Source organism: Catharus ustulatus, chromosome 1, assembly GCF_009819885.2.
Source record: "Catharus ustulatus isolate bCatUst1 chromosome 1, bCatUst1.pri.v2, whole genome shotgun sequence".
Taxonomy (NCBI): domain Eukaryota; kingdom Metazoa; phylum Chordata; class Aves; order Passeriformes; family Turdidae; genus Catharus; species Catharus ustulatus.
This window is the reverse complement of record NC_046221.1, coordinates 59,617,170-59,642,865: the sequence shown is the minus strand read 5'-3', so window position 1 is coordinate 59,642,865 and position 25,696 is coordinate 59,617,170. Positions and strand designations below refer to the sequence as shown.

Here is a 25,696-nt window from a genome sequence, read left to right as displayed (position 1 = left end):
AGCCACGCGGGTGGGTGGGGAGCCGGGCAGCTGTGCGGGGAGGTGAGGAGCCGTGCAGCTACGCGGGCAGGCGGGGAGCCGGGCAGCTGCACGGGCAGGAAGGGAGCCACGCAGGCGGGGAGGCCAGGCAGCCAGGCGGGTGGGTGAGGAGCCACGCGGGTGGCTGGGTAGGTGGGTGGGTGGGTAGCCACGCAGCTGCAGAAGCCTGAAAACACCGAAAAAATACAGAGAACTATCACGGGCTCGGATCGGCGACGCTGCTCTGCCGCCGGGGCCGCGCGGGCTCCAGCTCAGCTCGGGGCTGGTGCAGGTTTCTCACTTCCGGGTTGGAAAATTTCTGAACATCGTTCATATATAAGCCGCTCCTGAGTACAAGCCGTACTTCCGGGTACGGACCATAACTTCAGTCAAAATGGTGTGGTTTATAATCATGAAATTACTGTACTCACATTAAGAGAGCACTGGCATAAGAATATAAACTAGTTGTGAATACATCTAGGATGAATCCTGAAAGCAGATTTTCTTCCACCAGAGTAAGAGAGACTCCAGAGCAGCCTTAAAATGCACCTTACAGCAGCACACATACACAATGGCATCCAGGTTCAAGGACAAGAGTTTAACAGGAGAGACTGGCTGGACTCCTGAAATAGATGATCCATTTTACTATTGCATCCTTGTCATCTGCTCCACATTATACTTCATTCTAATAAAAGACCAACACTTTTAATGAATAACTGTCACTTTACAACCATGCATAAACCTCACAATGGCCTGCAGTGATAAATGACAGTCAAGTCCACTGAATGAAAAATTCCTGCCAGTGTACGCCTCACAGAAAAGGTATAAGCATGACATACCACAGTTTATCAAGCTCAGAAATAATCCTGATAAAGCATGTATATAACTCAACCTTCACTGTGTGTCTGATGCACTGACTTTGTACCTGTTTCAGCCAGGGACTAAATTTCTCACCCCTCTCTGGAAGGTTTTCCAGTGTAAGCACTGTGGAGGCACAGTTAAAAGGTTACAATTCCTCAAAGGATATCATATTCTCCCTTCTTAGACTGAAATATGCAATGCAGGCAATAGATACTTTTATACCATTACAGCCACAAATTAACTAGGAAAAGCATATGCCTTAACTGACTTGAACCACTAACACAGGCTCATGTGAAGTCCTTGAAAGAAATCTCAAACATTTCTTACAATAAAACCCCAGCACCCAAATTATTCTTAATTCATGAAGAAGGTTTTGTTTATTAGCTCATTTTGAATGCCAGAAGGTAACTTTCAATCAAAACAACTACTCTGTGACATCGTGTGGTGAAATTTCACGTTTGTAATTTTATTATAATCTGAAAGAGGCGGTATCTGAAGAGCAGAGAAAATGACTATACAAAGAATTTATAGAAAATTCATTTATATACTGAAGACCTTTAGATGCTTCTTTACAATTTCAAGAAAAAAGTGAAATTTTTCACTAGTAGCAAAAACCAAGAAAGAACCATTAAATATTTAATGATACTGTTGGATACAGTGAAACCATTTAATTAAAAATGTGGTTTTTAGCATTTTTGTAGTTTAACACTGCATGATTATAATAGTATATTTACTAACCACATTAACAGGAGTCTGGCTAAATATATGTGTCAACTGGCTGCCATTAGTTATGAAATTGCATATACACATCTACCAAAAATCTTGAAAGAAAGTGCTATATAAAAATTAGTCTTGTATTTTCTATGAACATATAAGTTCCATGAATATTTTTCTACACAGACTACATAATGGTACATACTGAACAATCTTGCTTTGTGCATTTTTTAATTTATTAGAAAGCAAATGCACGTGGCAACATACCATCCAAAGGAATGCAAAATAGAAAATCTCCCTTAGAAACAGGGTAACTTCTTTTTTCCCATTTAATAAGTAGAGCTGAACTCCCAGAAAATACCACCAGGACTGTCAGCATGCAATCCCTCATGCTTTTAAATTCAGCAGACCTTGAGAAAGTACAAGGAATAAAAAATAAGGTCCTGAATGGAAATGACAATACATGGGAAAAAAAAGACATTTTATTTTCAGCCCAAAGGCCAACACTTAGTGTCTAAGAAGACACACTAAAATTTATTATCTACAGAAGTGAAAAAAATATAGTAAAAAAATCCTCCACATTTCAATTCTTATAACATATCAGATTAAAACCTAATTGAGACTTAAATCTGCTTGAGATATCAGCTGAAGAAATTTTCTGGGCTCCAACAGGGTGATGAGACTAGGCAACTGGAATCTTTGTACACCAAAAGAATCTTAAAAGAAAACTTCTCACATTTTATAAAAGGAGTAAAGCTCCTAAAATTAAGAACTGCATTCTTTTTTTTGGATGGTACATAAACACTGTTTAAGCATTATACCTCTATGCCAAAATAACAGAATTATATGTTACTAATCAGACGTACTTGCCTTTGTTGCTTCAATGGTAGCTATTGAATTCTGCACCTTGGACTGCTTCACCCTTCTACAGATATCCAATGCCCACTGCTACTAATAAACCACTTTCTAGTCCAAATACATTAAACTTCACATATTTCTTCTCTCTCCCTTCCTCACCACCTTCCTTATAAAAAGCATAAAGTTATTTACACAAAATTGGTAGTTACACAAACAATTTGTTAACACTTCAGCTACGGTCATTGAATAAGGTTTGACATGGTCCTAATACTTCAGGAAATACAAAGAGAACTGTTAAAAAACCCCATATTTTATACAGGACAAATGTAGTTCAAATTAGTGGATAAAAGCATTAAAATCTGCAAGTGGATAAAGTGGCTCATGTATCAACATGCAAAATACAGAATGCTATTTTATTCCTCAGGTTATTAATATAATGTTGACAGCCCACATTAAAGAAACAGAAGCAATTAAGTTTTTCAGTACTTGCCACACTAAAGTTGCATTATAACCATAATTCTCATACAGGGGTCTAGTATTGCTCTTTTTGGGTGAATGGGAACTACACAGGAGATCTCAGTGGCTTACTCTCTTTGTGCAGGCTTGCACTGTAACCTACTGCATCAATTTTCTGTAAAGATAAACAGCATTTTTTTATGCATTTCAAATATCAAATGTGTAAAGAAAGATAAAGAGATATGTACAAGTGTTCATATGATGTAGAAATCATGACATAAATGCTCTCATGAAATGGGACAAAGTAACAAAATAAATTCCATTCACTTTCAGATTCCCTAACTCAAGGCATGAAAAAAATCAAATATAGCTCCTACAGATTAAAAAAAAGGGTAAAAAAATCCTCAGAACATCAGCAAAATAATGGGGTAAAATACTCCATAAATATAATTACATATTATGTAGAGGATTGAAACAGTATTGCAGAGAGAGAAAATGGGAAGTGTCTTGTCATTGTAAGACAAAAGACAAAATACCAGATTATTGTCTCTAGCAAGGCACAGGCTACACACACATTGACTTACACAAAATAGTCTAGATTAAGAATTATCTCTGACATACCAAGATCTGAGATCCACTATAAATAATTTGTCACAAGTAAAAATGCATAAATTATACAATCTTCCTCTTTGTTTTTCCCTCATTTTTATCCTGTAATTACTAAAATGCTTAATCTTTCCTGCTTGGTTCTCTGTATTAAAAACAAATTTACAAAGCTCCCCTAATTATAGCAGATTTTCACACTTTTTTTTGTTCTGCCACTTCTGCTCTATTGAAAAATTTTCAAACTAAGACAGCTCAGCTTTCTTAACACTAAATACAGCCACTCCTTTCTTACCAGAAAACAACTTTCACAAACCTTCTCTTCACATACATCCTCCCTTTTCTCCATTCAGTTCTCAATCACTGATCACAAAGACACAGGGAAGAGCAAATACTTTTCCTCAGATGAGTATTCTCCTAAAAGAATGTTAGCAAGGCTTGTAACTACCATTGATGCAACCATGGCAAGTGTCTTTGTGGAGGTTTTACAAAACACTTCCTGAACAAAAAAGTAGCACAATCTAGTAAGTATTTCTACTCCAATAAATTGTGAGAAACAGCATATGAAGATATATTAGAAACCCATCAGGAGAAAAGTTCTTCATTTATGCTTCATTCAGGTAAAGGCTACGTGGTTTTGGGTGGCATCCAGTTTCTTTTGTTTTGTCCTCCGATATAAAAACGAAGAAATAATGCTTTGTGAGGCACCTTGAAACAAAAGCCTGAGCTCTCACAAACACAATACACAGATCACCCTCTGCTTTCCTTATTGGGAATGACAGTATTCAGACATTGCTGCTGAATAGCCTTTCGCCCTCTCACAGTGATTTCCTTCAGTGAAGTCAGCGAAGAGCTCTGAATCAAGGATGGAAAGGCATCAGATCTTCTTCTGGGATCCAATCATGACCTTTGATACAAAGTTCACAATGGCACTGGCAGGTTGTTCTGGATCATGCTCTGCAAAGAGGTGGCATACGTTGTCTGTGGCACTGCCTTGCTTCCTGGCAATGAACCCAAACACTCTGCAAGGGCAGGAATCACAGTATGTCAGAGAACTGACAGATAGGCATTGCTTCACTTCATAAAACAGAAAAGATACTGCAGAAACCAAGCACACATAGTAGACTTCTCTGTTCTGATGGACAAGGCTCCACACGTTAAACACAGTAGTCCAGATGGACCAGCCAGCTCAGGAGAGAATCAGGGAAGGAGACTGTCCCCTTCCTTCTACTCTGTCCATATGGCATCCTGTACTGTTTGCTGTCAGAGACACGCTGCTGACCCTGGAGATACATTTAATCTGATTCAATACTGCTGTTCTCTTACTTAGTTTGGGGGGTAGGTGGTGTGGTGTGTCAGGGATTGCCCAAAGAAATGATTTTGAGGGCCACACACCTTGATGGACAGAGTATTGGAAAAAGGATTTAAACCATATATTTATGTTCCTTCCCAGAAACAAGTGCTGAGCCTCTCTGTTTAAGTTATTTCTTTTGATTGAAGGGTGACAACAATGTTTGCCTCCAACAGAAAACACTTTGCAATCCAAAAGTAATCATGTATTTATGCCACACACTAACAGTATTAGGAGTGTTTTCATCTATGTACGAGGAGAGGGATTTTTTTCTAAAGCCATCAGTCTAAGTGAGAAAATCTTGTGTTAAGTCTTGCTGGACAGGTGGAACACAAAACTGAGAGGCATCTATCTCCAATGTCTGGAACCACACTAAAATCACAAACCTGCAATCTAAATAAACCATGGCCCCAGACTTCCCACCACCACCCATCACATAACTGCAGAGGTGTAGATGAAGTAGTCAATGTCTAATCACAAAGGGTTGAGAGATTTTTGTCTCTGAAGAGCTGCTTTCCCTTCCACATCTCAGACAAAAGTAATTTAGAACACCAAGAAACTGATCACTTTCATGATATCCTTAAAACATTCAGTTAAAACAGACTCCACTTACTTTGCAGAAAGGCCATCTTTCATCCACCTTGTCCATTAAGAAAGCAGTAAAAAAACATAGAATGGAGAAATAAAAATGAAACTTATGTTAGTTTTGGTTTGTTTGTTGGGGTTTTTTTGGTAGAACAATACAAATAACATATTAAAAATACTGCTTGTCATACTTACTTTCTGTCCTGCGGATCCAAAGCACAGAAAAGAACAGTGTTGACTGAATAATGTCGCCGAAAAAAGAGTCTGGACAGGAAGCAATAAAATAAATTTCAGAAACAGTAAAGATGCTTAGAATTCCAAACAATAAACTGAAAAATAAATTATATACAGTCTTAATTTAATACAGACAATATTTTTTGCAATCTCTGAGTGACTTTGAAAGCTACCTGAACTGCACCAACCCAATAAGTACATACTTAAAATGCTAACATCAAGATTTTTAACTTAAGGAAAACTGATTCTCAAGCTAAGAGCTAGGAATATGAAATGTATTTTTTCTAAAAACTGGTCATTTAGGTACTATTTTAGTGGGACAGACAACTTTGTGGAATGTGTGAAGAATTTGATCATATTAAATTTCAAAATATTCAACTCCTAGGCATTACAATTAAGGTAAAGATTCTGTGATCTGCTGCAAATGATTGCAAACCCTACAGAATGAAGAAGTCTGGCACTTCATTTTTTTTAACTTATAATGAATTGCTGTTATTCTTCCTTTGTGATTGTACTTTTTCTAATTTAAAGAGTTTGTGGTAGCCTAACTAGCACTTAGAACAAAGTAAATATAAATTAACTTTTTATCACAGTTTTTTACAGGCTATCCAAAACACTGTTTCAGATCCTGGAGATACACATCATCTGCTTAAGTCAGCTCTGTTCAGTGATACTGGTGAAAGACATCATGAAGATAAATTACTTCACTGAATAGGTTCAATATCAAATGCTAGCAAAGCCATTTCTTTCCCTTTTTATGAGAAATAACAATAAAAAATGTCACAACAAAGTGACCTTCCAAAGGTAAAATATGCCATGTGGAAATAAAGTCCATGGTCTAAAAAATATATTTTTCTGTACTGCAGCCATCTTACACAGTCATCATCATTCCTATAATCCTAGTATCCTGAGAGAGAGATTGAAAAATGTAACTAGGAACGTCAAATCAATAGAGGCCAACACCTGAAGGGAACAGGGCCAGATATTCTCTTCCCATCCTTCTTTTGCTTACTTTCTTTGATTATCTGTCAGTGTGATTCCCTGAGCAGACACCTTGAAATGGACAACAGTTGAGATAGGAGAAGGATCTTGCATCAGCGTCAGGCTCAAGGCTTTCTGTACTGCCTGGTAGCCTGTGAGGGACTCCATCTCCACTGAATTCAGGTACCAAACATTACAAGCTGTAATGAAAGAGGGGAAAGATTTTGAGAGGTCATAGGCCTTTTGCTCTCCCTTTGGTTTCAATACCTTTATATCAAAGCCAATGACTATATTTATCTATTACCCATAGATACACTACAGAAATTTATATAAATACAAGACAGCACCAGAGAGAGTACACTTGTAGGTAGTACTAGAGCAAAGACATTCCTGAAAGAATGGGGAAATCTTGCTTTTAAGTTCAAATATATCAGTCAGTAAGAAAATACACATTTACAGCATACATTCACACGTTCTACAGTTTCAAATATTTAAACTATATTCAAAGGAAACCATTCACTTGATTGGCAAGACAAGAATATTTTCATGCCAAAAAGAACTGAGGGTTATTTCAAAGCTCATTTCTCATTCATTCCATAGTGTTCTGTATGTTTAATGATTTCAGGGCAAGTAAAACAATTTCCACACTGATAAAAATTACTGACATATATTTTTAGCCCTTCTCTTTATTTCAGCAAGCACTTACTTCTAAAAGTACTATTCCTCTTCTAGAGATATTAGCAACTACTGAAATATCTCTGTAAAATAGATGCTTACAGGTTTCTAAGGCTACCGAACAGTTACTTTTTTTACATGGGTTTGTATCAAATCTGCAGTGAGCACTATGTGTTATGATTATATAGCATTATATAGTAGTACTGTTCCACTGTGTAATACTCCATAGTACAGTGCCATCTCAAGTATGAACAATTATACAGAATGAATAGAATTATTCACATGGTTACTATGGGACTGCAGTATAAAGTCAAGTTTACAAATTAAAAACAAGCAAGAATGATTATGCACATCCATAGCTAAACACTAACACCAAGAGATTTTGTTTGGTAAAAACACTTGTGTAGGTATCCAGGACAAAATTTACAACTCTATCAGTTGACACATATGAATTACCATGGTTACATTTCATTTATTTAGCAGTTTCATCTGCCTTGCCAACATTACGATGAAAGCAAAGATTAAATTAAATCTAATGGTTTCACTTTTTATTCAGTTATTCTGTAATCTGTTTTAAGATTTCCCCTATGACTATCTACATAAAATTATAGAGCTAGACACCAGCACTTTCAAAACAACCAAGTAATCATACACTTAAAATCTGCATATGCCTAAGTTAGATTCCAGCATAATGATCAGCCCAGTAACTTAAAGTTCTGGAGTCCATCAGTAAAAGACTGGATCCTGAGATTTCATTTATCTGATTTGCAAGTGTTAAATTTAAAAATGTATTTGTGTATTGCTGAGAAAGTTTCAGTAACTTTTGCTTGAATCAATTACAATTCATGCACAGGTAGACTTAAGATGATGAGTAGCAAACCAAAATTGTAGTGAACCTTCCAAACCATGAGTTTTCTTATTCTCCCCTCGTTACTGTGTATGGTTGATACAGACCTAAAGCTCTTCACTATCCTGTGGGTCTCTCCCCAGAACAGGAAGCTTCCCTTTCTTCAGCCACACACATCAGAGACCCTTCCTCTTCTGCCACACAGTGCATTACTGTCAACAGACTGTTTTCAGATTTTGTTTTTAAATGAAATTTCCAAGCATTTTATCTAGATTGCCCTCAAAGTGATAGTTCAAACAGCAGTTACCCAATACAGTAGATTGCTTTGCTTCTGTAGTACAGAAAATAATAAACAAAAACTTTTACCAAAGTGTTGCAAAGCGAAAACACGTCAGCTTCAAAAGGAGAAGAAAGGTACTGAGAAACACTGAAAGATTTCTCATTTAAGAACATCATGCATGGTCTGACAAGGTATCAAGAACAGCAATCCTGGAGAAACCATACTCCAAGCTAGAAGAAAAGGAAGACCTTTTGTTCAATGCAAGTGCCCTGCAATGTTGCTGCTCTTCTTTGTCACAGGAGACATTTTGGAGCACATCTGTATCATCAGCAACAGCTTAACAATGCTGCTTTTAGACTGGGAATTACCTGTGTTCAGAATGTTAAGCTTTTTGTATCAGTGTAAAGAGAAATTAAGAACTGCAATTTATTTGGGCAGCAAATTTTGTTGCTGAGCAGGAAGAATAATAAAGTAATGTGTATTCTAGGGAAAAGACTCTTATCTGTATGGTTGCTATTCTTCAATTGTCAGTGTCTACGAAGAAAAGGATTTCTAGTCAGCTTCAGCACTTAGAATGTGGAAAGGTTCACTGGGTTTTTCAAGTACAGTAATTTCACGACTACAAGGCGCACCCTTTTGACTAAAATGTTGGCCCGAACCCAGAAGTGCGCTTTATAGTCTGGTGTGCCTTATATAATGTACAAAGTTGCAAAATTTGCCAACCCGAAGAGCGAGTCCGCAACAGCCCCAAGCCGAGCAGAGCCCGTCCGGCGGTGGCATTGGGGCAGCGCCGGCACGGGGAGAGCCTGGGGGCATCGGAGCAGGGCCAGGCAGCGCAAGCGCGAGGCAAGCCTGGGGGCGGTAGAGCAGCCCAGGTGTTGGGGGGAAAGCCCGGCGGTGCAGCCCAGGTAGCGGGGGAAAGCCGGCAGCATCGGGGTTGCGCTGGCACAGCACGAGCCCACTGGCATCGAGGCTGTGCCGGCACAGGGGAAAAGCCCGTTGGGGCGCGAGGCTCCTGGCGCAGCACGGAGCACCTGGAGCGCCAGGGGAGAGTAGTGTTCCCAGAGTTGCGTGGAGCTGCCAGAGCACCAGGGCGGCGCGGGGAGGGAGGGAGTGGACTGCTGCAGAAGCTGCGGCCACCCTGAGCCAACCCAGAAGTGCGAGCCGCAGCCACGCCACACCGGCCCTGAACCACTGCGAGCCGCGGCGGCTCCAAGCAGCGGCAGCCCCAAGCTGGCCCGAACCGCCCCAGCCCCGAGCTGCCGCAAGTCGTGGCAGCCCCAAGCCACCCCGAGCCGCCCCGAGCCATCCCAAGCCACGGTGCCCCCGAGCCACCCCGAACCGCTGCAAGCCGCAGCCGCCCCGAGCTGCGCCTTGCTAGCCGGTCCCAGGTGTGGGCGGGAGTGCTGGAGTCCGCGCATGGGGAGGACGCTTGGGGTTGCATTTAAAGGCTATGCCAATCTGTGAAAAATGTTTGCAAATTGAGCACCTGGCAGCAAACCCCACTTGATTCTGTTACTAATTCATTACTTCGTTGCGCGCGGCATGGATCTTTGCGGCAAAAAAAAAGTGCGCCTTATAGTCCGGTGCGCCTTATATAATGTACAAAGTTGCGAAATTTGTCGACTCCCGGAGGTGCGCCTTATAGTCTGGTGCACCTTATGGTCGCGAAATTACTGTAGTTATAAAAAATAACCATTCTAGGAAAACATCATTTTTTGCTTGTGGAGGGAGAGAAGTGTGGGTATAGAAGGGCAGGGAGAAAGTGTGGCTCCTTTAAAGTGTCTTTGAAAAGACTCAATTTACACATTTTGAGTCTGCACTTCAGTGTAGAACTTCACAACTTGAATGTTTCTGTGACTGGAAAGGGATCCCTGATATATCAAGGCAAAAAAAAAACCTCTGAGAACCTCTCATAGCGAATTTTTCTATTTGGGTTACAAATACTTGTCTAGAAACAACAAAAGCAACAAAACAGGTTAAAAACAAATGTACTAAGTACCTTAAATGATCCATGATATGACAGCTCCCATAAATACTTATCTGACTACTGCCCCAGCTGAAAAAAGAATTAATTCTTTTTCCTTGAAAGGCTGAGCAAGGAGAAACCAATATTTATTGGAAGACAATAGATGCCCCTTTTGATAGCTTTTCTAAGAAGTAAAGTTCTACAAAAAGTCATTTTCTGGGTTTTTTTCCCTGTTGGCCACAACAAACACGATCAGTGAGCCAACATGTGCTTACTTGCAGCACAGCCTCACAAAGGTTTGCCTCATCCACGCATGCCTGCTCAATTACAGCACTTGAAGTGGTGCTTCAAATTTTAAAGTCAAAGCAGATTGCTGCACAAGCAAGGAGCATAACTCTCTCCAGAGCTGGCCAGCTTGACAACTGCCCCTTCAGAAGTGCTCTAAAATGCATGAGGGCAATGAGCCAGCATTCTCAGAAAAGCATGCTTTGCCACAGCACTTACTTGTGGATCCAGTGGTAGGCTAAACTCAAAAAAACGCAAATGTAGTGTATTCCTGTGATCTCATGGGACTAATTGGGTGGCTTCTGGGGAGAATGCATAGCAATCTGGAAACCAAGGATGATGGGAGGACATGGGCAGATCCCCTGGACACGTCCACTGTACAGCAGAACTAACACAGTTGTTCACATTTCTACTACTTTAAGATTATGCAGAGCATTGTCCAGTATGGTGAGTTAGGACACCACCACACTTTTCCAGACAGTCTGTTTAACCAAATCTCCAGATCAGCTGCACACTAACAAAGCGGAGAAGAAGCAGAGCACACCTCTACAAAGCTGTTGCAAACACCCCAGTTTGAGAGCCATACAGATGTTAACAGTGCACAGTATCACATCATTTGGAGATACTCAGGTCATGGTTCTTCTACCACATCTAATAAGTTTGTGGTAACACAACTCTACTTGCCAGAATGGGTGCCGCACTATGCACAAGAATCCATGAAAGCATCCAGCGGAAAAGACACATGACATTCCCAATTGAAGTACAGAGAACTGGTTTTTCAATTTTTTTTTTTTCAGATTGATGCAACTGTAAGCATTTTGCAGTGGTATTGTTAACCCCAATGATGAGAACTTAACCCTAACTGAACACCTTCCTTAGTTGGCTTTTGCAGACCTCACACATAGTTCTTGAACCTCTGCAACCACAGGTTGAGAATATCCTCTCGAATTTTATCAGTTATAAAAGCAATGTCCTGCTTAAAAATTGCTGTGCTTGAAGTAACCTACATATACTCTCACGAGATGCATGACTGGAAACCAAACACAGGGTTTGATAGGTAGAACATAGGAGGTGGTTGCAGAAAACAGAAAAAACCTGGTACATATCCTCACAGTGCCCTTTACACTTCTACCCAGCACAATGAATTTAACTGCTACCTTTACACATCCTTTAATCCAGTCTAAGCTTCAACTTCTCCCAACCTGTAAGATATGAACTTTGGTAACAGCCAAATACAAGGACAAAAGTTCAACAGACCTGCACCCTGTTTGAGAAGCTCTGCAGCTGAATTTGCAGCAGTTTGTGGAGAAGTTTCTGCTATCTCCTCCAAGGGATCTGCAAACAGAAAACACTGTCCATGTCATGTATGGATTTAAATCAGCAAATCAAAGTCCACAGTCATGTATGACCTTAACACTTGTAACTGTGACCTCATCTACTGCATAACTCTTGGCCAGAAACATGAAACCACCTTTTATCTGCAATTACAATCATTTATGTAGGTTTTGTGCTGCATCAGGTTTTGTTGCCTTGAGCACTGCAAGCGAGATGCTTAACCTTTATTTCCTGAAAATAAAAGACATAACAGGCAAATGCTGGAGGGACGCACATGATGACACATTAAGACAATACTTACAGCTATATTTCCCCCACTACAGCCTGAAAATATCTTGAATAGTGGGATTTTAATGATCTCATTTGATTTATATAATTTACACTAATTTATACAGAAAGTGTGTCACCATGATGAAATCAACTACAGTAATTTCATGACTATAAGGTGCACCCTTTTGACGAAAATGTTGGCCCAAACCCGGAAGTTGCGCCTTATATAATGTACAAAGTTGCGACATTTGCCACCACGGAAGTGTGAGCTGTGGGGGGAGGCAGCAGTGCCGCGGCAGCTGGGTGGAGGCGGGCCCAGGGGCCCATGGCTGCCGAGTGGAGGTGGGCCCAGGGGCCCACGACACTGCCCCCCCCGGGTCCAGGCAGGCCCAGGGGCCTGCGGCACTACCCCTGTTGGGTGGAGGCAGGCCCAGGGGCCCATGGCTGCCAGCTTGAGGCGGGGCCTCGGCCAGCAACTGCGCAGGGTAGCTGCGGGCGGAGCCTCGCTGCAAAAAAATAAGCGTGCCCTATAGTCCGGTGCGCCTTATATGATCAACAAAGTTGTGAATTTTGCCGACTCCCGGGGGGGTGCGCCTTATAGTCCAGTGCACCTTATGGTTGTGAAATTACTGTAATTATATTTTGATTCAGAGGGTGACAACACAACCTTTTAAGTTGGAAAAAAAAACTATCTTAACCAGTAAGACAGCAGTGGAACATCTGCCTCCCAACTGATCATTAAAAGTAGTAAGAAAACTGTCCAACAACATGTTATTTCAGGTATTTAAATGCATGCAAAAAGATCTCACTTACTGCTGCATTTAGCATAAGGTATGCCATCTTTGAATATAACCAAATGAGGAAGAGAGCCATAATACAGTTTGTGACACTATTCATATGGCTAGAGTTACAGTTATCCAAACATTTTAAATACTCCAGGCTCTGTGACCTGTCATTAAATACAGAAGATCATCTTAAAATGTATGATCAAACTGGACTAAAAAATAAAACAAAAGAAAAATTTCACTGTGGTATGTTTATTCAAGACAAGGCAAATGTTCCAGTTCTGCACCTATAGAACAACAGAGTAAGTTTTCCATCTTAGGTGAGGGGGATAAAGAGAACCAGCCAACCTCCATGCTGTTTTGCCATATAAATGCATGAGATCTCTTGTCACATCTACCACAACGTATTTTTGTGCTAAGATGGTTTCATTGATGTATTCGCATAAATCAAATGCTATTTTTGTACATTAACAAATGGTATGTACCAGAAGTTTAAAGGGTTCAAAAAACCCTTTAAAGTCACAAACCACAAGAACATTTAATATTTCAATAATGTGTCTGGGGTTAACTCATGTGCGAGAATATCAGACAACTGAATTACTGGACAAGCATGAGCATTTTGTTTTTGTTTAGAGTAGTTTATGAAATCAGCATAAACAAAATTAGAATCATAATCCCATGAAGCAACATAGGCTTTTTGAAAATTTACTTGAGCAATATTTGAACCTGTACAAATTGCTGAACTCTTCCTGTCAGTGTCACACTCAGGGCACCATCTACCTGTCCTTTTGCTATCCAGACCTGAATGAGGGGTTAAACCTAACCATACACTGGCATAATGCCATGTCTAAGAAGTACATTTGTCTCCCCACATGGCAAATTACTGCATGGATTTCCATGATGAATATGTTTATGACTGGAATATCACAGTACCACCATGCTCAGACTTCGGCTAAGGGTCATCACCAGTACTGAAGACAACAACACAGCTTCCTCCTTGGAGCATTTTTGCTTCGATCTCAACTGGTGACACATTCACCTGCCTTCAGGCACTGACACTTTGAAGCAAAACTTGGCTGGGAATATCTCTTCTGTACTTCAATAAGCATACCTCTGTCTGGGATGAGGAGCTTGCAGGGCAATGCCAGTGGAGTGATGGAATGTTGATACACTAGAGCTGTCAAACTCCCTGTGGTCAGAAAAGCAACAAGACACACAGAGTTAATTTGGTAGACAACAAGAATGCATAAATTATGTTTGTTCTCAAGTATTTTATAGACTAAGGGCCCCCTCTTCTTCCCTTTAAAAATCTCTAGGGAACCTAAGCCAAGATCTTCTTGAACTTATTAATCATAATTATATTTTCCTTTTCCCTCTTAAATACACTGCTTAGATCCTAAAATAAATGCCTGTGCTTCAAATGGAGAAATCAAAAAATGACAAAATCAGTAACATATAGATGTCAGTAAATTCTTTTCAATGCTTTTAAATTCTGCGACATTAATTGTATTAAATTCTTACAAAGGTGGTAAGAGTATAAGAGGTCACTGATGCTACATGATGAGGTAAAAAAAGAGCAAGTTCTACCTCTTAGCCACCTAGTCTTCATCATCTAGTGTTCTGTCTACACACACCTCTATTTCGTACTTCTGAAAGTATAAAAGATAGTTCAGGTAAAATCTCTTCCATTCAATGTAGCAGTGATGTACGTAGTATTTTCTATTAAATCATTCTTCTTTTCTATACAAAGTCACTCTTGCAATTTGGTCTTGGCTTAACTGATGTATTATCACTTAACTGAAGTTATCTTTGATATTAGCATGTGAGACTGTAAGGAGTGAGGGGAAGGCATAGTATTCATCAATCTGTTTGCACAGAAAGTCATCCTTCAATCCCATTAACTAACAAGCAGCAAACATTATAACCATGTGCGGGAGAAAAACCCCGGTTCAACCAAAACCAACCTCATCTTTACAGTCTGTCAAAAATTTCTTTGAAATTGAAAGATGACCCAATTCTACGAGAGTCTTACAGAAATGCAAAGACTGATTGATGCTATTAGTCCTTCAGATCTTACTCATAAACATGTGTAGCAGTGCCTGTTCACCTACTTTGTGAAGCAGTTTTGACACCGGGTCCTGGGCTAACCAAACTATGTATTCTACTTCAACCTACACAATTCTTGATGAAGCGTTAACTGCGGGTGATTTTCAACAGCTGCCCAGTGTACACCCAACCCTTCAGACTGCAAGCTGGGTGTTAGATAAGGGAAAAGAGGCAAACCCTGGAAGGACACATTTCCTGGTCTTCACAATTAACTCAGTTGTGCTAACTACACCCATCCTGAAGGGGTCATCTCTGCTCAGGGGCCATCATGGACTCAGAGGCCCTAGCAAGAATGGACAACTGCAGTAACTCAAGAGTATGACATTATTCCATTGTGAAACTCCCCACCCTGATGGAGATACCACCTGAACCTGACTGTGTATCATCTGGGGTTTTGGGGACTTGGGGCACCACCACCATTGCTCAACAGACCCAGAGGAGGACCAGACCTGTCACAGCACCACTGCTTTCAACAAGACCGCAATCATCACTTCAACAGGACTGCAACCACTGCTTAAGCAGACTTAGACCACCACTCTGACCAACAGAGTGCGAGGTTGTACTCTGTGAGTTTAGGCCAGTTTTTCTGTATCACTGCATTTACTGCAGTATTTTTTATTAAACTGTAACTCTGACCTGCTCTCAAGGTATTTGTGTGCGGTTCATCTCTCATTGTAGTTTATTTTCAAACCAGCACAGACTGTACACATTGAAAGACTAGGAGATGTTTAAACTAAATGACTAGTAGGGTTACATAGATGCCTAAACAGATACTTCCAAGACTGAGGTAGGAATGGACTAAAAATTCTCATCTAAGTCTCATGCCAAATACCGATAAACTTCAATCCACCTTTATTTTAAATACGACTTTAATTTCACATCTGTTAATTTTATGGTAGATGACACTTTCACAGGTGTATTTGGTGTATGTGACAAGGCCTGTAACGGGTGGGAAGGCTGCAGGATGACCTCAGGGCAAAGTTCAGGGGCTTTTCATGCCAAATACAGCCCATTCCAGCAGACCCACTGCAGAGCACCTATGGAAAAAAGGTTGGGTGACACACAGCAGAGGGAATGTCATGGACAGAGGTGGAAGAGGAGATGCTCTGGGTATCCCAGTTGCCATCCCCCACCCTGTAGTCTCTGAAGGACCTCACATTGGAACAGAAGGGACATTTTCTGTGGTTTCAGAGATGCTGAAACAGATTATTTTCCCACAGGATGGCAGTCTATGGGGAAAGCTCATAGCCCAGGAAGGAAAAACTGAGAGAGGGATGAAGCAGCAGAGGAACTGTTCTGTAATGACCCTATGCCCTCTCACCCACTGCAGCGGGCGTGAACAGTCTGGGAGGTAGCATTGAAATTGAGCTTGGAAAAGGGGAAGGAAAAGTGTTATTTAATACTTGTCTTTGTTTCTTATGTTAAGGAAACTTCCCTGTCTAATCATCCAGGAACCACTCTGTCAGTCACTCTTGCACCACCTGAGCTGGTACTCAAAGCCCATTCACAGCTACACACCCCACACTTACAACCAGATGGTTCAGCAGAAGTTCAAACCCAGATTTCCCCTAGCAGAGTCTCAGACTTCAGATCCTTAAAAGAATTTAATTTGGGTGCAACAACTTAATAACAAAATAACAGCTCAAACTGGGTGCCTCCTAGGAGGGTAGGAAAGTCTGGGAGGCACGAAAGTATCGGGGTTGGCTGCTGCTTTGTCTCTTCGGTGTCTTATCACCTGGCTACACAGGTCTCTGGGTTCTTTGTTGTGTAGAAGGTCAGCAGCTCATGGCCTCTTGCCTGGGACAGCCATAGATCAATATGCAGTTTGCACTTCCAGCTTGCAAATCCAGCTACCAATACTGAATGTATCCCTCAACATCTGACTACCTGAATACTGATTTTAATTGGAAAAACGTTAAAATAACTTTCCCCAAGTTGAGTTTCTTTTGCTCTGTAACTGGTTAGCACCTTCCTGTTTTCAACTCAACCCATAAGCTTTCCCATCCTGTTTTCCCCTCCGACCCCAAATGAGTGGAAAGCAAATGAGAGAGTCAGGTAGGTTTTTGACTGTTTGCCATTACAGGAATCGTATTTCCATCATACTACATTAGGTGGGCTAACACAACATAATGTACTTTGTGAAAATCTCACATTTTAGCCTCCTTATATGCAGCATAAATATAACACAGGACAAAAGGTCCTGAATCAATTAAGATGATGAGAGTGATTTAGCTCATTTTTCTGCAGCAACCCTGGTAGTGGTAGACAAGTTGGACAGTTTGAAGTTTGGTCATACACATCTGTGCTAGGGTGCCCTGCACATCTGCTTATGGTAAATGTGTAAAAGACTCCTGGAACCTTGGAATGGGCTCCTACGGAGGTCATCAGTACTCAAACAAAGTAGTCTCTCATTTATATTCCATCCAAGTCAGCTCTGGCAAATGCCCACTGTTTGCATTTTCTTGGTCTCCGTGATGCACAGTACTTACCAAAATATGGTTCATTTGGGCATCCTTTCAAGCGCACCCCCTTCTGAGTACATTCAATCAGAAAATGCCTTACAAGTTCATTTGACAAATCTCCAACTGTGTTGAAAAAGAAAGCTCATGAAAAGAAGCAATTAACAGACAAGCCTCACAAACTAGATCTTTATGAAGCAGTTTTTTCCACATTACCACCAAATGTTTTATATACAAAATGCAAAGAATACAATTAGACCAATTCTGCAAGCTACAAGATGTATTTAAAAGGCCATTTTGCAAAAAACAAATAAGCAAACAGCTCACTTTAGACAGCCAGAGGAAATGGTTTTATATTCCTAAGTGACTGACATCCAAATAAATACTGGTGTCCAAAAATGTCTAAATATGGTCCCAGCTACAGACAGGAACAGAAATTTGGACAATGAACGGTTAGAAATTTTGATGCACTTGCCCATTAAAAGATGCACTTGTATCCAAAGTGACAAGAAAGTAAAAGTATGAAAAAATATTCCAATTCTCAGTGACATTTCTGTTCACATAAATTCTCTAGATTAAAAGAGTAGATTTAGCTACACAAAGGTAATGATGGCAATTCTCTCAGTGAATTTTTGCATTTCCAAACGTCTGCAGTTTTATGCTAAGTCTCTGCTCCTGAAAACAAACATTTAAATGAAGCACTAAGGTTTCACTAGATTTCAAGTAAAATCATGTCTCAATCTCGGGAATCTAAGACAAACCACAATTGTAGAGTTGGATAAGAAAAGGAGATTCAAAGTCCAAGAGACATGTAAAAATTCCGATGAGATTTAGTATTCTTTTAAATATGCACATATATATGCAAACATATCATTAAGACAACTTAAATATTTCTTGAAAGATGGATCCACAGTATTTAATACCTGACTACAAAATGAATCCTTCTCCAAATAATTAAAAGGTTTTTTCATACCAACAGGACAAAGTTATCAAACCATTCAAACCTTAACAAAAGAGCTACAAACACATGTGCTCCCTTTGACCTATCAGGAAACACCTCAAGGGTTGACTTTCAGGCCAATACAGATGAATGCATTAATATGGACAGCAGAAGCTTCTACACAAGCAAATAATTGCATTGATCACTTTCTCAAACAGCTTACTGTTTGCTGTTATGCTCTCATCAAATTCAAAATAAATGACTACAAGGTATGTGGGAAAGGGGAGTCTGGAACAAGAAACACCACAGGAAACTGAACCAATCTCTGCCTTCTGGGATCAAACAGTGGAAACAAAAAAAACTAAGTATCATGAAGAGAGAAGTGGAAGAATGTTACAATCTTACTACTACTAACATAAACTATCCCGTAAAGGCTGGCAGAGTTTGTGCTTTCATGTCCTCCTGGACTTCACCAATGACTATAAGAAAAGACTACTAAAAACACCTACAAGCCACTTTCAATTTGCCTCCTAGTTGTTGCTACCACCACCCCAGTACACCTATGTTGAGTTCATTCAGTAAGTGTGGAGTGGTTTTGCTGATGTTTTTATTGGCAACAAAAATGACTGTGCGGCAAGTTGTTATTAAACATTGTTTTAAGATATCAGATTAAAACAGATTCAAAGTGTTACTGTAATTGAGGCACACTGCTAACCTTGCCCCAGAGTAAGCAAATCCAAACCAAAATACAAAACAAAACAGTCAAAATCATACTTCCATAAAAACAGCACTGAGAATAAAAATGCTTTCTTACCTCACCAGTCATTATGTACTAATGAAAAATAATAAGCTTTGTAAAAGAAAAACAGCAGCAATAAAAACCATTCCACCAACCTTGCAGTAGTACAAATGGAACCAAGAACACTATAGACACTGCCAGCTGAGTTTCCATATACCAATTAATGATTTCTGCATATTCTTCTCATTTTGTTTCACAACCATCAGGCACAAGTTATATATATGGAGGCACTGGAGCTGACAGAGTAGGCATATAAACCACCATTTCTTTTAAACAACTATCCTTAAGAATCTCTTTAGATTTGTAACTGAAATAGACCTGTCTCAAAACAAAACTTTAGGATCAAAAATATTCAGCCCTCCAGCTGAGTAAAAACTTTACATTGTAGCCTGTGAACCAAATGCAGACTTCTGATTGCTAGAGAAGACCAACAGCTGAGAGGACACCGACTTTTTTTATTAGGTTGATGAGGAACAATACATGCACAACCACAACACAAGTCATGGTGAAACCATATAGTACAAGAGGCATCGTATCCAGTCTCATTTACCAACACATCAAATGTAGCCTGCAATTCAAACTGCACTTATCAGAAGAGGGGAAGACTCCAACAGATTGCTACCAATAAGGACTACCTACTATGTATAGCTTGTTTAATCACATATAGAAGTACCTTTCTTTAACTGTAGCACAGAAGGAGGTGGTGTGGCAACTTTCATTGCTAGGCCATAGGCTCCCCGGAAAGAATGACTGTCTCGAACAATGAACGACCCAGGTTCCTTTTCCTTGAGAACAGCAATGGCTGCACAGGATTCCAGCAAAAAGAGAGAAAAGGAATTTAAAAACAATGCACACACTCGCAAAGTACAGAAGTGCAAATGTATGATGAATAGGACACCAAAAGAAGTAAAATCTTTATCCTCATTGCTGCATGACAAAATACAATCAAGCGTATTTGGAGGACCTGAGTGGACACCTTGTCCAAATCTCACAGATGCTTATTTTAAAAGAAGCCTGAAGTACAGAATCCTGATTTTTACTGATTTTGAAACTGAGAACAGTGCTCAGGTCCCACCAGAATTCCCACAACCAGTGTAAGTCTTCTTCTGTTTAGATTTGTCAATTTGCTAGAAGACTACATAGATCTCTGTAATTACCACAGATTAGACAGCACTGTTTTTCACTTCAGCCTCAATAGGTAGAACAGATTAATTTTTATCCACCACTAAGCCACCAAGTTTTCATCCCTACAAAACCACCTTACTGCCTTAGAAGCTTTAAAGCAAAGGAAGGAATTAAGTGTACATTTTGCCCTTTGACTTTGAAATATTTTTCATCTGTATTTTGGGATTTCTTCTGAAAGTGCAATATGAAGTCCTCTCCAAGAGGAAACACTTTCAGGGAACTTGCTGCTGCTTTGCACAAGTCAATTGCAGACTTTGAATCTAGTAGCCCAAACTTTTAAACTTACTTGAAAACAGACAAAGAGTTAATCTAATGACAAACTCTTTGCACTTTGTTTTTATTCCTCCCTCAAAAACTTTTTAGAAATATTTGTGTATATCAGTATACTTTGTTTCCAGAATTTCCAACCATCACCCTAGAAAAAGCCCAGATTTGACACTGGACTCCTTAACTGACTGTTCGCACAGAACATGGGTATTATGCATATGGAGCACAAAGGCATATTTTGCAAGGCCTGAGTGATGTTTACAAAGCAAATGTTCTTTTCATGAAAAAAGGGGAAGCAAAAAAAATCAGGAAAATGCACACATAATTACCTCTTCAGTCAAAGCAAGTAAAGCAAATGTGTATACATTCTATTCTCTTCATCTGTCAGATGGCAAAGGAAAGAACCTTTTTTCACAACAGTATGTCTTGTTTAGAGAAAAGGATGAATACACAAACCCCTGCAATTAAGCAGTACATAACACTTCTAACAAAGGGATACAGTAATAATCTGTCATAGCAGTAGTCTATTAAACACAAGACAAAAAGAACAAACTCTCCCCTTCTCAGCAACAGTACATTAAAACACTTTTTAAAAGAAATTTTACTTCAAGGATAAAAAGAGGCATATTAAAAGGTTTGGAAGACTATTGTTTCATTTGTTCAAGAAGTTAGGTTTAAAATTGCTTTATATCTACTCTCCTCTGTGGACACACATCACATCAGGTATTTTTCTGCATATTTGAAGACTCTGTTCTCCTTATGGGTGGTGAGTAGATAATGCCAAAGGGACTGGAGTGAAAGGACCAGCATGGTATCATCCAAAAGTGAATTAATGTTCTGTTTTCTATGACATTTATTCCCCTGGTATCATATTTACCAATATACAAGAACTTCCTCACCTTCTAAAAACTTAGTAACTAGACAGATATAAATTCATCATTTGCCAATAGCTGAAGTTCACATTATTTTAGTTCAGTATGAACATCCTTCTAAATGCAGAATTAGTTAGCAATTTTTTCCTTTTTGACAACCACATTTTAAAAAGTCCCAGTTTAAAATCCTGCCTTATCTCATTAATCACAATTCACTATAGTTGACTATTACTGTATAAACACAAGCATCAATTGGCATTTGGAAAGCATTGTCTGAGACTGAAATGATTGAAATGAGAGAGAGACTGAAATGTTATTGTTTCATGGCTGAAACTCTGTTATAAAGGACTTTTGCCCATCATGGCAAGTGTGTAACAAAGCTGCAGCAACAAAGCTGCACCACCAAAAGCCCACCCCACCCGGAATGGGCCTTCTGATCGAAACCCTGAACTGTGAGTTAAGCCACCTAAGAGAACTTGAGATGAGACCGAAGCGACACTGTTTTCCATTCATCTCAGATTTGAGAAGAAATGGATAAGGCTGGGGGAGAGGGATGCATTCATAGGAGGGCCAAGTTCAGCAGCTGTCCTCAAAATCATCCCCAGTTGGCTTCAGGGTGGAGGCCATAGCCCACAGGCTTATCTGCAGCCATGTTTGCACAGACTCCTCCCCAACTAAGGGTATATGTTTTGGGTATATGACATGACCTCTAGTCAGAGGCAGTGAATAATCCACCCTCCATTACACAAACTGGCTCAGCTGTAAAACTCCCACCCTGGGAAAGCCACATCTACAGCACACTCACGTGAGGGGCAGCTGAGCAAATGTCAATCCAGAAACCCCCCTCAATCAGTCCCTAGACTCATTCCTGACGCTTTGCACCACAGCACTACACATGATGCAAAGTGATGCAACCGATCCTGAGCCTTGCAAGAGACAGTATCAAACCTGTCCCCCTTCAGGGGAGGTACCTGGCCCAACTTGTATTAATCTCAGGACCCACAGAGGGGTGATATATTTCTGTGTAATCTGCTCCTGTTACTCCTCCTATCTGACAACAACCTCTTTTTCTATTTCTTTCTCTTTCTCTCTCATTTACTGTTGAATAAAATACATCAATTTTTTGGTATCAACATTTACCCTTGCTTGGTCTTAGTCTTGTTTCACAGAACATCCAAACCTGAAGTTTCTATCCACAATCCCCAGAGAGCTCTTTACTCCTCTATGATTAGTGGATTGCAACAAGCACCCAGATCGCTTATATACATACTGTTTCAGGGACAGTGTTTAAGTTCACAGAATCATTGAAGAATGGCATGGATTGGAATGGACCTTAAAGATCATCTTCTTTCAATGCTCCTGCCATGAACAGACCATTTTCATTATGCCAGAGCCACACCCAACCTGGTTTTAGACACTTCCATGGATGGTATCTTTAGCAGCTCTGGGCAGTCTGTTCCAGTGCTGCAACATCTTCACAGTAAAGAATTTTTTTCTAATATTTAATCTAAACTTACTTTCAGTTTGAAACCATTTCACCTTGTCCTGTCACTAACATGTTCTCCTAAGAAGTCCCTCTCCCATCTTTCTTGTAGGCTCCCCTCAGCTACTGGAAGGCTGCAATTAGGTCACTCCGAAGACTTCCCTTCTCCAGACTGAACAGCCTCAATTCTCTCAGCCTTTCCTCATAGAAAAGGTGCTCCATCCCTCTGATCAACTTGGTGGTCCTCCTCTGTATTCCCTCCAACTGGTCTATGTCTTTCTGGTATGCTAGATGCAGTACTCCAGGTGCTCAGAAGTATCCATTTTCACATAGGTAATAAAAGTTTTCTTCATTCACTGAATAATATATTTACATATAAAAGTACTGTATCTGTATCATACATCATAAAGATGTTGTCCCATGGTAGTGACCTTTGTGAAATAAAGTATGTCACTTGACATGGAAATTCAGGCTACAAAACAACTGGTGGGTGGGGATGCTTTTGTGGTGACCTACCTAATGAATTATTCTGACATCATGTCAGAACAGCACACTTATACTCAAAAGGTTTCAGAGAGCAGACAACCACTTGGTATTGTTTCATGCATATCTGCCATTTGAAAATCTGAAGCTTCACAACAAAGAGCATTTGCAGCAGCTACCACAGGTACAGCTATATTACTTCATAGTTATTTCAGTTAGTTTGACTAATTGAATATTTTTTCAGGACTATTTGACTGCCCTCCACACTCAAATTCAACCTTTCAACAAAAGAAACTAAGAGGGGTTGTCTGTGGCCCTTCTAGGTTTTGTATTTCTTTTAGAGGTCAGGTATGAATCTAAAATCGAGACTTCACCAACTAGTTTTTCTATGAATGGATAAATCAGAATATGGATTAACTGATATACCTTGTTCTCTTGAAATATCTGGTTTATACCAGAACTTGGATGTGTCCTGAACAAATTTTACGGTCACATGTTTATCAGTTGTGTTTTCTGTGAAATAAAAGGGAGAAAATGTCAGGAATTTTTTAAAATATGAAAGTGCTTTTACTTTTCTTTCTAACTTTCAAACAACACAATTACTAAAAAATCTCATCGTTAGGACAGTGTAGAGAAACTGAGCTGTTTTAGAACCAGCAAATATAATAACATACACCAAGATTCTGAAAACATGTTCAAAGTTTCATATTGCAAAACGTATAAAATATTAAAAACTTTTAGTTATAAAGCTGAATCAAATATGAATTTCTCAACATGGTCCAACGAACACACATGTACATTTTTAACTTTTCTTGGCACAACTCTAAAAGGTACAGAGAGAAGCCAGCCCTTTTTAAAAAAAAATGGACTCAACACTGATCCATTGAAGTCTGACAGCTGAAAAGGTAGGCTGTCCGATGGCCGACTTCTAGGAAGCACAGGAAGAAATCTGAAGCTTTCTTTTCTGAATAATGCATCCAAAGACAGTGAAGTGGCACCACTGACTGCAAACAAATGAGTCCTCTGTGCCATTTTCATTTCACTACTATTTTTTCCCTCTCCACTTTGAAAACCTCCCAAATTCTTTTTATAGACTCATATAAAATCTAATGTATTTTGCATTTCTCTGATACAGAACCTACCTGGCACCGGGGAAGGGTTTAATGTTTTTGAGAAATCTGGGAGGACATTTGGGAAGGGAATGCTGATTGTGCTTCCACTGTGAGGGCTAGAGAAGCCACTTGAAGAAGGTGACACAGAGGCAAAGGAACGTTCTCCTTCAGAGGACCTCTTCTTCTCTGGAAGAGGTGGTTGAGCATGTAGGTTCCCTCCATGGCAATGCGGAACTGCACTGTTCTGGCTATTGTGTCCAGAGGCCACTGTAAGAAAGTTTTGTGTCAAAAAGTCACTTTCATCAGCACTTGCCACTGAAGAGCTCAGGGTTTTAGATGTGCTAGCATTGGCTATGCAAGTAGCTTGTGTCTCCTCTCGGGGGGAGCTACTGTTCCTGGCACTGTAGCTCAGGTAGGTACGGCCACTGCTGCTGGTATCATGTTCTTGGTGTGACTCTGCTGGTGAACTCTCCAGGTTGCTGAGAGTGACAACTTGCAGTCCTGGAGTTTGGAAATGAGACAGGAGAGAGACATCCTGCACAGCACTGGAAAACTCAGAGGGCACAATGTAACCTCCTGGCTGCCTGTTGTTTCCCATCGAAAACTGGTTTGACAGCGAAGCTTTAGAGCTGCTTTCAAGCCAAGGACATTCTGCTGCAGAAGAGCTGCACAAAAAAAAAAAAAAAAAAAAAAAAAAAGGTCAAAAAATTGAACACAAAAATAAAACAATAGCCTAATCATTCCCTAAAAATGTTACTGTACAACCCACACTTCAGTGATCATTGAAAGCAATGAAACATCACACCCCGGACAAAAACGTCAGGGTGCTCTTTGGAAACATCCTGGACCAGGTAATGCACCTGGATCAGGGGATTCCAGCCTT

At 40.0% G+C, this 25,696-nt stretch overlaps 1 protein-coding gene across 6 annotated transcripts in view; it reads right to left on the bottom strand.

The window, feature by feature from the left end:
• Positions 1 to 1,316: 1,316 nt before the first annotated feature.
• TNS3 (tensin 3) overlaps positions 1,317 to 25,696 on the bottom strand; it is a 232,374-nt gene continuing 207,994 nt past the window's right edge. For all 6 annotated transcript variants that reach the window (XM_033053244.2, XM_033053252.2, XM_033053260.2 and 3 more), the window contains 10 exons: positions 24,844 to 25,478; positions 24,128 to 24,214; positions 20,085 to 20,213; positions 17,703 to 17,798; positions 14,219 to 14,296; positions 11,975 to 12,052; positions 6,693 to 6,861; positions 5,642 to 5,710; positions 5,475 to 5,501; positions 1,317 to 4,532 (listed from right to left, as the gene is read on the bottom strand). In XM_033053244.2, coding sequence (XP_032909135.1) covers positions 4,388 to 4,532; positions 5,475 to 5,501; positions 5,642 to 5,710; positions 6,693 to 6,861; positions 11,975 to 12,052; positions 14,219 to 14,296; positions 17,703 to 17,798; positions 20,085 to 20,213; positions 24,128 to 24,214; positions 24,844 to 25,478 — 1,513 coding nt within the window. In that variant the 3' untranslated portion in view covers positions 1,317 to 4,387. The remainder of the gene's footprint in view (positions 4,533 to 5,474; positions 5,502 to 5,641; positions 5,711 to 6,692; positions 6,862 to 11,974; positions 12,053 to 14,218; positions 14,297 to 17,702; positions 17,799 to 20,084; positions 20,214 to 24,127; positions 24,215 to 24,843; positions 25,479 to 25,696) is intronic.